Here is a 14,301-nt window from a genome sequence, read left to right as displayed (position 1 = left end):
TTTTTTGTTTTTATTTTTGTTTTTTTCAAAACAGGGTTTCTCTGTGTAGCCTTGGCTGTCCTGGACTCACTTTGTAGACCAGGCTGTCCTCAAAACTCAGAGATCCGCCTGCCTCTGCCTCCCGAGTGCTGAGATTAAAGGTGTGTGCCACCACCGCCCAGTGTTTTTTGTTTTTAAAGTATAAACAAAACTATAAGGCTAGAGCTAAGAGAAATAAAAACCATGAGGGCAACTAAATGCATAAAGGAGTTACCTAACTCTCTTTAAAGCAAGGAGAGATGGGCATGTCTACAACTAAGTGAATTTGTTTAGGGCAAAGTGGTATTTTCCCATCATCAACAGTCTTGCTAGTGAATTCAAGTATGATGAAAAACTCATTAAAAACAAATTCAGAAACAAAAAGGTATATATGCAAGCACACATTTTCATGTATACAATCTGTTTTTATTTACAATACCCTATAAAAATGTAAATTTAGAAACTTTTATTTTTATTAATTAGAACTGAACAAAAAGCACAATAAGGAGGAAAAAATAATCAAGTGTTTACTTGATGGAGGTGTGAAGGGAAGGTAGGAAAGGCTCAGTGGCGACAGTCAGCAGATGGTAAAGGGAAGCAAGGGACTGTCACTGGGGCAGCAGCTGGGGAAGCCTGAGGCCACAGAATGAGAAGAAATGGAGAACAAGGTCAGCTGGTTGTAACGGAGGGCTTTACTGTTATACATGTATGTGCAAAACGTATCATAGCCTGTCCCGGACTACATTCAAAAGGGTGAGAACAGCAGAAAGCAGGGTCAGGATGGGAGTATAAAATAAATTCGATTTAATTCTTTCAGAACTGCAACCACTAGGGAGCACAGTCCCTTATCCTGGCTGACTGCTGAAGGAAAGAAAGGTGAGTCAAAGTGTTCTTAAGACTCACCCAGGCCCGCTGCCAGTGGATGGGGCTCAGGTGAGACTCAGCAGCCAGCACAGCAGGTCAGCTGCAGGGCGGACGAGACTGAGGAGCAGAGCAGCCCAAGCCTAGCAGCCATGGCTACACTTGGAGGTTTCTACCCAAGACATTAAATCAAAATGGGGAGGAGAAGCAGAAGCATGGCTTACAAAAAGTCACGTCAGGAAGACAGTGCAGGTGCGCAAAAGCTACGCACAGAGCGCAGAAGCAGGCTCTCCGTGAGGCTCATCTTGGGTACTCTTGACTGCACCTGAGGGGACACACTCAAGAATGCTGCAGTCATCGCAGGGAAAGGCTTAACCGTGTGTGTGCTGTTTCTGTTACAGTGGTCAGGAACAAAGGAAATACAGGTAGGGAGAAAGAAAAGTCCTTTCAGCCTAGAGCTGGGCATCAGCCAATTAACAAGTTTGATTTAATGTAATGTGCTGTGTACCCTGTATTTATATATTAAAAAAGTAGAACCCACCAAATTACAAGATGGAACAGAAACAGACTAAAAATGTATCAGCTGGTTTATTTTTAGAGGTATATGTCAACTAAATATTTTTCAAACTAAAACTCTTTAAGGACCCTCTGGAAACCACATGAATGTATGTATAGGGTGTGTGTATATTTACCTATATCTTGACTTCTACTTAATTTTGGCTCTCCTATAGTCATATTAATAAGGGAAGATGAAAAAGAGACTTCAAAGGGGGGAGGAGCCCTTTGGTCAACTACAACCTACTTTGAATTGTAATAGTGGTGATGGGATAAAGGGACGTTATTTTTGTGTCTCTAGGGCAAAGAAAAAGCAAAATTGAGAGGAGTTGAGCAAAAGTAGGACATGCAAAAGTGTAACACAGAAGGTAAAAGAAACCAGCAGAAGTATTACCCAGCAGAAGTATCAGAGCAGTGGGAGATACCTGGCATTCAGAGCTAACCTCTGAAAACAGGAATCAATCCCACAAGACTTTGCTTTGGGTCATAAGCTACCTCCCCTCCCTCATTAAAAACACTCCATTGGTGATGGCAGCAGTGCAGGTGGCAGCCAAAAGGAGGTACAGGACACACTGGACATCTTTTATCGTATCCCTTGAACCAGCCTAAGGACAGGAAGAGAAAGATGGCTTATTTGTATAAATAAGTTAAAATAGGATGACTCTTTTGCATTCAAATTCTGTCCTTATAAGAATTCTCATAAGCCGGGCATGGTGGCGCACCCCTGTAATCCCAGCACTTGGGAGGTAGAGGCAGGCGGGTCTCTGTGAGTTCAAGGCCAACCTGATCTACAAAGAGAGTCCAGGACAACCAAGGCTACACAGAGAAACAAAAAAACCAAAACAAGACCCTAGATGCGTCTGTTCTCTCAGTTTTTGTCGGTTTTTTGAGGTACTGTTACACACAATACAGTGATTTGTTTTAGTACACACCCCAACATTTTGTTTTTATTTTTGTTTTTCGAGACAGGGTTTCACTTGGCTGTCCAGGACTTGCTTTGTAGACAGCAATCTACCTGCCTCTGCCTCTGGAGTGCTGGGGTTAAAGGCGTGCGCCACCATGGCGGGCCACATCAACATTTAATGGATATTTCAATCTCTTACTCCCATTCAGCTTCATCTCCCCACAGTGCGATGTCAGAAATAACAATGTAGTGAAATGTGTTTAGAGCTTACTGCAGTTTTGTCTCCAGCAAGTTCAGTTTCTGTCGGTCGTCAACATAGCGAGAAAAAAGGGACACTAGATTTGTGGGTATAGAGATTGGCTTTGCCAGGGCTGCTTGGGGGATCCGTAGAAGTTCTCGGGTTGCCATGAACATCACCTCTGTCCTGCCAGAGAAAACCCAAAACACTATGAGAAGTAAAAGGGAAAGAACAAGGACAGCAAAAGGTATTTTTAAAAAATTTTAAATAGGATATAAGCAATCAATAATGACCATTGGTTATTTTGCGTTGATTCCATAGCAGAGCTCTGGAGGTCTTCCCCACGGCTTAGGAGGATTAGGAACAGTGACAAGCCAAACTGTAAGAGAAACCAGATGGAATCAGAAAACAGTGCATCTAAGGGGCTGGAAAGCTGGACCAGTGTTAAGCACTTGTTCTTGAAGAGGGTCAAGGTTCAATTCTCAGAATCTACATGATGGCTCACAGCCACCCACTGGCATTCACACACTGCACGCAGCACACAAGCAAATCACTCAAGACACATAGAACAAATCTAAAAGTAGCAACTATTAACCCAAAACAGTGCGTCGAAGCCTCTTACACCTCAGTTGATGGGGCCCTGAGGGGAAAACTCTATACAAAAGTTCTTGTGTAGCCAGGCAGAGGGGTTAGGCAAATCTGGAATTAGAGGTGTGTCTTTCCTCTAAATTTTGCTTCTGGCATAGCAGATGCCAATCACGGAACATCATTTCTGTAACCTATCCTATTTGGAAAATATTTTTTCTTCCTAGTCATGGACAATTTAATTTGGCCTTTTTTCTTTTTTAAAGACTCAGAATAGATTAAAAAGGAAAAGTTACAGCCAGGCTTAGAAGCACATGCCTGTCATTGCAGCACTCGGGAGGCAGAGGCAGGCAGATCACTGTGAGTTCGAGGCCAGCCTGGTCTACAAAGCGAGTCCAGGACAGCCAAGGCTACACAGAGAAACCCTGTCTCAAAAAACCAAGTTCATGAAAACCTAGGAGAAAAAAATTAAGTTATTTGATAAAGAAAAAAGACATAAGGTGGCCCTGGAGATATAGCTCATTTTATGGTAGCATTCTCTCCTAGCACACACAAGGTTACAGGTTCGATCGCTAGCACCATATAAACTTGGTGTGATGCTGTATACCTCTAATCTCAGTATTCAGGAGGATCAAAAGTTTAATGTCATCCTTAGCTACACAGGGAGTTAGGGACCAGCCTAGAATACACAACCAGGGCTCAAAAAGCAAAACAAAACAAATTAACAAAAAAACCCCAAACAAACAAAAACAAAGAAACAACAACAACAACAACAAAAACAAAGGGTAAAAAAGAAAGACCAAAGTTCAAAGAAAAAAAAAATATACTGCTAGGGCTAGGAAGATGGCTCAGCTGGTTAAGTACTTAAGCTTAGATCCCAATAGATCACATGGTGGTGTGTGCCTGTGATTCTACCTCTGGGAGACAGAGCCTGGCAGAATCCCGAAGTACAATGTTCAGCCAACCCAGGTAAATCAATGTGCTTCACGATTAATCAGAGAACTTATCTCCAAAAACAAAGGTGGAGAATAATCAAGGGAAGATACCTGATGCCAGCTTTTGATTATATTGCCCATGCATGCACACCACACAAAAGTGCACATGTGTGTGCACATAGAGTATTCTTATTTGAGAAACAAAAACTTACTGAGGGTGCTAACAGGAGTCTAAAAACTAGCAACATGAACACTTAAGGGGTATCAAATAAAAAAAAACAACAGCACTAGGTTAAATGTGTAAATCATATCTATAATGGATCAGAAATAGATGCTGGCAGTATCTTGAGATTTCATTCTACTTTCCGGGATTTATATTACATAGGATAATCTTTTGTTTTCACAAAATTTCTTTCACTCTATTTGCAGGCAAATTTCTACCAGGCTCATGATCTCATGACTTCCTGGTTTTCTACTGCTCATATCAAAATTAAAGCAGAGACTAAGTAACAGGAAGTCATGACTGGTCACTTACGAACCTACCCATGTGTCCTGAGGGATACAGGTATCCTCCCATGCCTCAGATGCCCTGCTAGTGTTGGCAGGTCAAAGGAGAAAGGTCCTGAGATTTCACCTCTATTTTATAGCGTGGCCCTAAACAAGAGTCTATTATATAGCAAGCATTATCTAAATGCTAAGACAATGGTGCAAAGCCTGTATCATCACTTTCACATGACAGATCAGAAAACCAGTTGAGCACACACTCAGGACATAAGGCTCAAAGAGGGCAGGCAAGGACTGAAACTTGCCTGTTTAGAAACCATGATCCTCTTTCCTTATTAGGTTTCCTCTAAGAGGCTTTGAATTTTAAAAAGAAAAAAGGTTTTGTTTGTTTGTTTGAGGCAGGGTTTATATTCTGGAACTGGATATGTAGACTAGGCTGGCCTTGAACTCACAGACATCTGCTGGCCTGCCTGCCTCCTGAGTGCTGGGATTAAACACAAGTGCACTAAGCTTTGGTTTAATCTTTGGATCTTTAACATGATATAACTGAAGGCAGTATGTAGCTTCCCTGCAGCTAGACTTGTCATGTTACTAAGTCCTGGCCACTACTACTCAGTAGAAGCTTAACATCCATGGGAAAAGTCCTAACAAAGAGGGCAGGTAGCCAATCCACACCTTAGTCACCCATACCCAGCTTTGTTCCTCATGCCAAGCCAGTTTTAACTTTCAGGACTGTCTTGAAGCAGGAATCTCATGAGTATGGGAATCTACTGCTAAAGATGACGGAAATAATTGTACAAGACTGTGGAAGCCTTATGCCACAAATTTCATGAAAAAGAATTTTCTCTAAACCACTGTTTTTAGCCTTTGCAATTCCTAAATGGAAGAAAGCTACAGTAGTCTTAATTTTCCTAAGCCAAACTTAGATGCCACACAAGTTTAGGGACACAAAAGGACTAAGCCACCTTGTTCTGGAGCACAGCAGTGAGGTGAGGACTGCAGAGTGCTGGTGCAGGTACACTTTGAGGTAGGTTCATTAGCTGTTGCAGAAGGCTGGTGACAGTCACTGAAGGAAGATGATAGAGGAGGAGAGAGAAGGGACTCAGTAAGCATGGCAGCACCTACAAAACAAACAAGAGCGTTACATCCAGCAAACTGTTCCTTTGCTTATCTCCCATTAGTGGGTGTGACCAGAAGGATGCTCACCATATACAAATCATCATACTGCTGTGTGCAAGGACATTTGGTTGTAATGGAAAGGTAGGATAAATACTTGACCCCTTTTCAGTTTCAAGGTGAGTTACTGGTCTAATACTGCAAATGACTCTCATATATCTGGTATCATTATGAACTTATTAAATGGAATCTAATTTAGTGTACTGCTGTAATTTTTCTTTCTGAAGTTAAATGCACCACTTGGTTTGTGCATCCCTAGTAACCTGCTGTTCCCTGGCCTCTGATGCTAGGCCAGGACTGTCTGGACGCCCATGTCTCACACCTGGAACCAGCTATTATTCAAGAAAAGGAATTCTAGAAACATGGTTAATTACTCTTTAATTCACACAGGTTAAAACTCACCACATCTTGCACACACTCATATGTATAAATACACACAAGCAGAGAAGGGGGAGAGGAGAAAATGCACTACAGCTTTGCAAACACATTCTCTGTCTGGCTGCAAACTTACAGTAATCCTCCTGCCTTAGTTGCCCTGTGTGGGGAAATCAGGCATGAGTTACCACACACAATTTTTCTATATAGTTAACTAAGTGCTCTTCATTAGAAAGTGAATTCCATGAAGGTCTTTTTGTATTCCTAGCTTTATTTCTATGATGTAAAATGGTGTTGGAATGTAGAAGTATTCAGTGAGTATCTACCAAATGAATAAGGTTCTCCCAAACTTGCTTCCACTGTTGGAAGTGCCCACTGCTCCATTCATTGCTATCTTTAGCATTTATGCTCTAACATAGACATACCTTTTTATTCTAGGCTTATATTATCTAGGATAAATCTCAAATTTAAAAAATTTTCCTCCAACCCATTTTTCATTCTTGGAGCCTCTTAAAATGTACTGGTTTCAGGGCTGCAGAGATGGCTCAGCATTTGTTGCTTTTACAGAGGACCCTGATTCAACTCCCAGAACCCACATGGAGGTTCACAAACCATAACTCCAGCTGTGGGGGATTCAATGCCCTGTTCTGACTTCAATGGGCACAAACCATGCATATAGCTCACAGACATACACACAAGCAAAGTACTCATAAGTAAAACTAAACAATTTAGTAGATTTTTAAAAATGTATTTTTTTTTAAATTCTGTTACATTTTCCTGATGAGATGTAAACTTTTCATTCTTTTCAGTAAATACTAAAATCTCAAAGGCTACAGTAGTAATTAAAAAAAAAAAATTATTTATATAGTGCTCCGCCGGCATGTACACCTGCAGGCCAGAAGAGGGCACCAGCTCCCATTGTAGATGGTTGTGAGCCACCATGTGGTTGCTGGGAATTGAACTCAGGACCTTTGGAAGAGCAGCCAGTGCTCTTAACCTCTGAGCCATCTCTCCAGCCCGCTACAGTAGTAATTATCAGGTTGAAGTACACAGGCACATCTTCTGCACAGATAACTCATGTAATCACTACTCAATTTCTATTCGCCTTCAGTAAGTTTCCTCACAAGTATCTCATTATTCTGAATCCTATACTCACTAATACTATTCCTTTATCAATTTCTTGTCTTGAACATGAAAAGGTACAAGAAGTTTGCTAATCTTTGAAGAGCTATAAAAAGAATAAACAAAGATTTCCCACGCCCTCTCCGCCACAGGGTTTCTCTTGTAGTCCTGTTTTGTAGACCAGACTGGCCTCGAACTCACAGAGCTCTACCTGCCTCTGCCTCCCGAGTGCTGGGATTAAAAGTGTGCCACACGCAGCAAACAGCGATCTTTTAATGAAGAATTATCCTGTGGAACACTATTCAACTGAACCATCAAGCTAATGTGAAGCTACTGACAACAGAGCAAGGAAGGATATTTTATATCTACAAAAGTAACCAAGAGCCAAAGTTTTCCAACTTGGGAACCATGAGGGAAGTTGCCCTACATGGTGGGTACCTCATCTTGTGCGTCCTTCTTGATAAGGAAAGGGAGGTTCCTGGCAGTTGCCATGAGAATGTCAGCTGCTTGCTCTGTGGAGAGGAAAGGGAGAATGCGGGCCACCATTCTCTTCCCTTTTCGAATACACATGATCTGTACAAAGTGGTCATCACTTGGCCTGCAAAAAGAATGCCAGCTAATATGAGCAAAGGTGATACAGAAAACCCACAATTCTTTTTTGTATTATGTAACCATCATCTTCACAATCATCCATACTACCAAAATTGAGGATTACTCTCCAATTCCAAGCAAATAATAAGTAAAATTAAGTTTTACAAGTATGAAAAGTGATTTCCCATATTATATGTAAAATGTGAATAAATTTAAGTAAAAATAAAATATTGTGATCAAATTTGATTTAACTAAAAGTTAACTATTATATCTCAGAGTCAACTTCTAAGTGTTAACAGGACACACAGAATTTACATGGCTTTATAATTTTGACTTTTTTCATCCTCTCCCAACCCCCAGAATGGAGAACTGAGTTCAGAGCCTCCTGTAGGCTAGGTAAATGCTCTACAATGAGCCACAGTTATCTCCAACTTCAGTTAGCCTCTTTAATACTTTTTCCTAGGTCAATAAATATTCTTCAACTAAATGTTCTCAATGGTTGTACACCATGTTCATTTATGGATAAACCACATTTATCAGACTAAAACTACAAAAAGCGTGTTAAAAAGAAGTCTGTTCTATGTTTGGGTGAGTTCTGGCTCAGGAGAATCTGAGCAAAGGGAAAGGAGCTGTTAGCAGACATGGTTCTCTTGCATTAAGTATTTGGGATTTACAGATTATCATTCTGCCTCAGACAATGGGCAGGAGAAAGATGACACAGAAAGAGTCAACATTCTTCACTGGAAGACTGACTGGCTTCCACACACACACATTATGGAAACCCCAGGGAAGTGCAAATGTTGCTAAGTGCCATCTTAGCAGGAGAGTAAATAAAGAGTGTAAAGATAAAACACCAGATACAATCTGTCACTTCAAAACCAGAATCTAATAATGGTCTTTTATCTCCAGGACCCAGCACAATCCTAGTAGTCAATAAGGATATGTTGCAGAATCAATAAATCCAAGAAAGGACTCGGAAAGGTTACGGAATGTTTTATATGAATCAGCACCCAAGTCTGGACAAAAGAGAGATATTTTGTGGTGTGCTGGCCCACAGCTTTAATACCAGCCTTTGGAAGGCAATTGGATCTTTGTAAATTTAAGGTCAGCCAGAGCCACACACTGCGGCTCTGTCTCAAAATAAAAACAACAAAACACAAGAAAGGTGTTAAGCTTACAGAAATGGTAGGACAGACTATACCACAATGCCAAGTATGTGGGGTTTAGTTTGGTACTGGAAGGAGTCTCCCATTTCCTCTAAGTACACAATGCTTACCTCTCTTGTCCAGGCAATTTGCCCCTTAGGTTGTCATACATGTTACAGATTTTGTGCTTTCTTTCATCCATCAGGGCAGGCCGCTCTTCTTCTAAACTTAGGAGATAGCGCCTTTCATAATCCTCCACATCAAGGAGTAAACTATAGGTCTAGGGAGAGACAGAACAGGCCACAGCATGGTCAGGACCACAAAGAATTAGGTAAATCCCTTCAGAGTTTAGGACTAACTAGAAAAATATAAGAGTACAATTCAAAGAAAATACGTTCTTTAAAAGGGTACTTGTTTAAGTGTAGCTAAATACGGTGAAATAATAATCCTTAAAAAAATTTACTACATACACAGTGTTCTGCCTGCATATATGCCTGTATACCAAATCTCATTATAGATGGTTATGAACCACCATGTGGGTGCTGGGAATTGAACTTAAGACCTCTGGTAGACTAGCCAGTGCTCTTGACCTCTGAGCCATCTCTCTAGCCCCAAAATAATAATCGTTTAAGCATCATTTTCTTTTTCTGTCTCATGGACTGCAAGTCAAGTAGTAAAATAGCGACATAATTATGTTTCCCAAATTTCCTAGTAGCAATGTTAAGCTAAAACACCCGAATTTCTGTAACAATGCCTCCAGTGCTACCTTCCAGTGGTAAGGGTGTGTAAGTGTGTAGAGGCCAGAGCTCGACTGTCCAGTGTTTCCTTCTATCTTTCAGCACTTTCTATATTGAGGCAGCATCTCCTACCTGAACCCAGGGGTAGCTTAACTAACTAGCCAGGTTCCTCCAAGGATCCCTTCTCTGCCTTGTGAGCACTGGAAGCATGGCCGTACCTGCCTGGCATTTATGTTGATACGCTGATGACGCCAACTGTCTTCCTCAAACTTCTCAAGCCCTGTTAATCTGAGACAGGGTCTCACATTTTGTAGTCCTTCTGGAATTCACTATGTAGTCCTTACAACTGCGTTTGGGATTAAAATCCACCATAGTGGATTCCTGCTAAGTATTTTGCTAACCAAGCAATTTTTTGTTTATTTTGTTTCTTGACACAGGGTTACCCTGTGTAGCTCTGGCTATCCTGGAACTAGCTCTGTAGATCAGGCTGGCTTCAAACTCAAGAGATCCACCTGGCTCTGCCTCCTGAGTGCTGAGATTAAAGGTGTGCAACACCACCAAAATTTTAAGTTAATTTAGTACTGGTGTCAGCCAGTGGTCTAAGCACTTTGCAGGTATTCAACTCAATGCAAACTCAACCCTCAAATAAAACTACTGCAATCATCTCCACGAGGAAACTGAAGATAGCAAAGAAGATTAAATAAGTCAGCCTCAGGCTGCAGACTCACAAGAGGGAGTCTGTGCTCTACAGTCTTGCAATGTGGCCTTGCCTTACAGACTGTCTATATGTATCACCCCATTTTCCTTAGTATACAACAAATGCCCAATAAATGCTGTAAAATGATATCAGTCCATGTAATGGAACTTTTATTTCTGTTTGTATTAGGCTCAGATGACCTGAGTTAATGAGACTGCTCAGTGGGTAAAGGTGCTCGATTTCAAGTCTGACAGCCTGAGTTCAATTGCTGGAAGCCATGTGTTGGAAAGAGCCACATGTTGTTTCCCTCAGGTTATCATCTGACCTCTACACAAAATAGTAGACTCCAACACCCACACATATAAGATAAATAAATTTATATGTATCAAAAAAGTGACCCACTCAAAGAGAATCATCTATTAGTTGAACAACTGTAGACAAAACCCCAGTGTAGTGTCCTTCCCAGGATTCCATAGTCAAGGTACAGAACAATCATTTCTAGAATACTCTGGTGAACAAGCACTTATGGTAAAAGATCAGGGCCCAGATAGATGACTGAGCAGGAAAAGGCACTGCCCTACTCCCCCAAGCCTGACAATCTTGAGTCTGAGACCCCGAACTCATTCGGTGCAAGGCAAGAACCTGGCCCTACACATTATCCTCTGACTTTTATGTACAATGCCACCTTCATAAATTAAAAAACAGAAACATTCCTGACCACTCTTCTACTTCATGAGTACACATGTATTTGATAGTTCTTTAAATTGAAACTAAATATAGAAATAAATCTAAAACTTACTTTCTCAATTATGACAAGGGTTTTTCTTCTCTTGTCCCGAACTTGTTTTTCTTTTGTTTCCTAAAGAAAAGGTTAGACTATTCAGTATAAATGCTTTACCTCACCGGCGAGTGGTACACACCTTTAATCCCAGCACTCAGGAGGCAGAGGCAGGCAGACTGATGTGAGTTCGAGGCCAGCCTGGTCTACAAAGCCAGTCTAGGGCAGCCAAGGCTATAGAGAAAAACCCTGTTTCAAAGAAACAAAACAAAACAATTTTGTACCTCTACTAAGGACATTTTACCAAGAATGCACCTTTAGGTTCATTGGTAAAAATATTTGAGAATCCAGACTTTAAGTTAACAACCCAGCTGGGCATGGTGACGCATGCCTTTAGTCCCAGCACTCAGGAGGCAGAGGCAGGAGGATCCACTCTGAGTGAGTTCGTGGCCAGCTTGGTCTACAGAATGAGTCTAGGGCAGCCAGGGCTGTTACACAAAGAAACCAAAAAACCCAAAATGATAACAGTATGAAACAAAGGTCATTCACTGAATCAACTCACAACTATACTAAATTAATAAATATGACAAACATAGAAATGTTGTTTTAATCAGTAAACTAGAGCAAGTAGACACTGCCTGCAGCCAGAGGTATCAGAGCCAAAGACTCCTGCTATAGCAGGCCCTGGCTGGCTGCCTTATAAAGGCTTTAGGGCCAGCAAGATTGCTCAACTGGTAAAAGTGCTTGCTAGGTGGGCCTGATACCACCTGAGTTTGATCCATGGAGCATTTGATGCAAGGATACTCTCACTCTAAAAAGTTGTTCTCTGATTTCCACAAGTACGCCATGGCATGTGTGACACAAACACATGTCACAAACAATTAAAAAAAAAAAAAAAAAGGGCTGGGCGTGGTGGCGCACACCTTTAATCCCAGCACTCAGGAGGCAGAGGCAGGCAGACTGCTGTGAGTTCGAGGCCAGCCTGGTCTACAAAGCGAGTCCAGGACAGCCAAGGCTACACAAGAGAAACCCTGTCTCAAAAAACCAAAAACCAAACAAACAAACAAAACAAAAACAAAAAAATGAAGGCAATGGGCAGATCTATCCAATGGGTAGAACATTCTCCACAGTTGAGTGGAGAGTGGGGTATGACTTTCACATGAACTCTGGTGCCTCATATTTGACCATGTCCCCTGGAGGGGGAGACCTGGTAGCACTCAGAGGAAGGACAGCAGGTTGCCAAGAAGAGACTTGATACCCTATGAGTATATACAGGGGGAGGTAATCCCCCTCAGGAACAGTCATAGGGGAGGGGAATAAGAGGAAAATGGGAGGGAGGGAAGAATGGGAGGATATAAGGGATGGGATAAACATTGAGATGTAACAAGAATAAATTAATAAAAAATTAAAAAAAAAAATGAAGGCATTTACACTTCAGCATATGTGTGAAAAACCAAAACATCAGGACATAGCAGGTCAGCTTACATTACAGACAACTCACCGGGGCTCATCTCTTTCCAATGACCACCAAAATAAACACCCCATTTGCTGGCACTTACATCATCCTCACTCCGAGATGTCACAACAGCATCGATCATCTTTCGAGGATTATTCACACTAGAGACAGTAAGCTTCCCCAAAGAGCCCTCAAACTGCACTGCAAGGACAAAAAAGACTCCAATAGAGACTCGGAATATGGCAGACAGCATTCAAAAAGCTCTTCTCTGTTCTTCACCCATTGTTTAATACTGCTGGACTGTATGTAGTAAATCAACCTCTTTTTTTTTTGTTTTTGTTTAAGGCAAGGCCTCATTATCTTAGGCTGGCTCTGAACTCATAATCCTTCTGCCTCTGCCTCCTCAGTATTGAGATTATAGATGTGACCCACCACAGCCAGCTAAAGCAACTCCTTTGCATAATCTATACTCCACATCTTCATTAAAGTCATTACCAAAAGAAGATTTAATCCCCTCTTTATTTTAGGAGTACTAAAAAATAAACAAACAAAAACCCACAGCAAGCTTTTTAATGGAATCTCAAAGACCAAAGGACCTATGAGTTTATCTGTCAAGCTATTCATACTATCCACATATAATTATCTCTAGTTTATCAAAACAGCAGTCTCGCAAATTTCTCTTAATAATGGGCTAGGACCTTACCAGGCTTATATGCATGCTCCAGTTTGGCCACCTGGGGGGTGATGAGCTTGGTACGCTCCTTCTTAGTGCCATCACCTTGTATTTCTTCAGCAGCTGATAATTTCTCCAGTTTTTCAAAGTAATTCTACCACAAGAGAAGATGTTTTTTGTTGTAAAAGAAATACAGACTACCACTGTTCTTCATAGTAATTACACCAGTGGTGATAATATAACTAGGACTCTAGAAATACAATGATGCCTAATTTTTGTTACAACCTTATTATATATGTATATACATATATATGAAATATATGTATCATTTATAAAATGTTTTTTATTTTTTTCAGTGAGTCCTGGCTATCCTAGAACTCACTATGTAGACCTCCAGAGTGCTGGGATTAAAGGCATGCACACTTATCCTTGGCATTTATAGCATGTTGAAGGCCCAGAGTTCAATGCCCAGCACCACAAACGTCTGACCTCCCACATTTCCAATCCCTTAGCATTCGAAAACACTCACTAGCTTGGTAAGATGGCACAAGGCAAAGGAATTTGTCACTAAGCACCATGACCTGAGTTTAATCTCTGGGACCCAATGGTGAAAGGGAAAAACTAACTCCTCTTGACACCCAGTTGCGGACCTCAACAACAGTGCCTATCGCCCACAAAAAAGTATTTTTAAAATGTGAATTAATGAAGCTGTCTTTAAAAGTTAGATGGCCAATCGTCTTTCTTTTTTTGGTGTGTATAGGGGTACTAGGGATTGAAGCCTGGGACTTGCACGTGCTAGGTTCCCACTGAGCTACATCCCCAGTTCTACAACATTAATATTCTTAATTGGAGGAACCAGATTATTAATGCCAAAATGAAAACACCAATCTAAGCACATACAGCTTGACAATATCTAATACTTAAAAATGGACAGAGTCTGCTTATCAGTTT

General features: G+C 41.1%; 1 protein-coding gene across 2 annotated transcripts in view; it reads right to left on the bottom strand.

Moving 5' to 3' along the window:
* Positions 1 to 1,297: 1,297 nt before the first annotated feature.
* The window catches only part of Patl1 (PAT1 homolog 1, processing body mRNA decay factor), a 31,076-nt gene continuing 18,072 nt past the window's right edge, over positions 1,298 to 14,301 (bottom strand). For both annotated transcript variants that reach the window (XM_051146173.1, XM_051146174.1), the window contains exons 11-19: positions 13,381 to 13,504; positions 12,781 to 12,878; positions 11,243 to 11,302; positions 9,141 to 9,289; positions 7,712 to 7,871; positions 5,566 to 5,721; positions 2,870 to 2,955; positions 2,610 to 2,762; positions 1,298 to 2,039 (exon numbers count right to left, since the gene is read on the bottom strand). In XM_051146173.1, the coding sequence (XP_051002130.1) occupies positions 2,018 to 2,039; positions 2,610 to 2,762; positions 2,870 to 2,955; positions 5,566 to 5,721; positions 7,712 to 7,871; positions 9,141 to 9,289; positions 11,243 to 11,302; positions 12,781 to 12,878; positions 13,381 to 13,504 (1,008 nt within the window). In that variant the 3' untranslated portion in view covers positions 1,298 to 2,017. The remainder of the gene's footprint in view (positions 2,040 to 2,609; positions 2,763 to 2,869; positions 2,956 to 5,565; positions 5,722 to 7,711; positions 7,872 to 9,140; positions 9,290 to 11,242; positions 11,303 to 12,780; positions 12,879 to 13,380; positions 13,505 to 14,301) is intronic.

The sequence above is a fragment of the Acomys russatus genome, chromosome 5 (assembly GCF_903995435.1).
Source record: "Acomys russatus chromosome 5, mAcoRus1.1, whole genome shotgun sequence".
Lineage (NCBI taxonomy): Eukaryota > Metazoa > Chordata > Mammalia > Rodentia > Muridae > Acomys > Acomys russatus.
The sequence above is the reverse complement of the archived record's forward strand: the minus strand, read 5'-3'. Positions and strand labels throughout refer to the sequence as shown.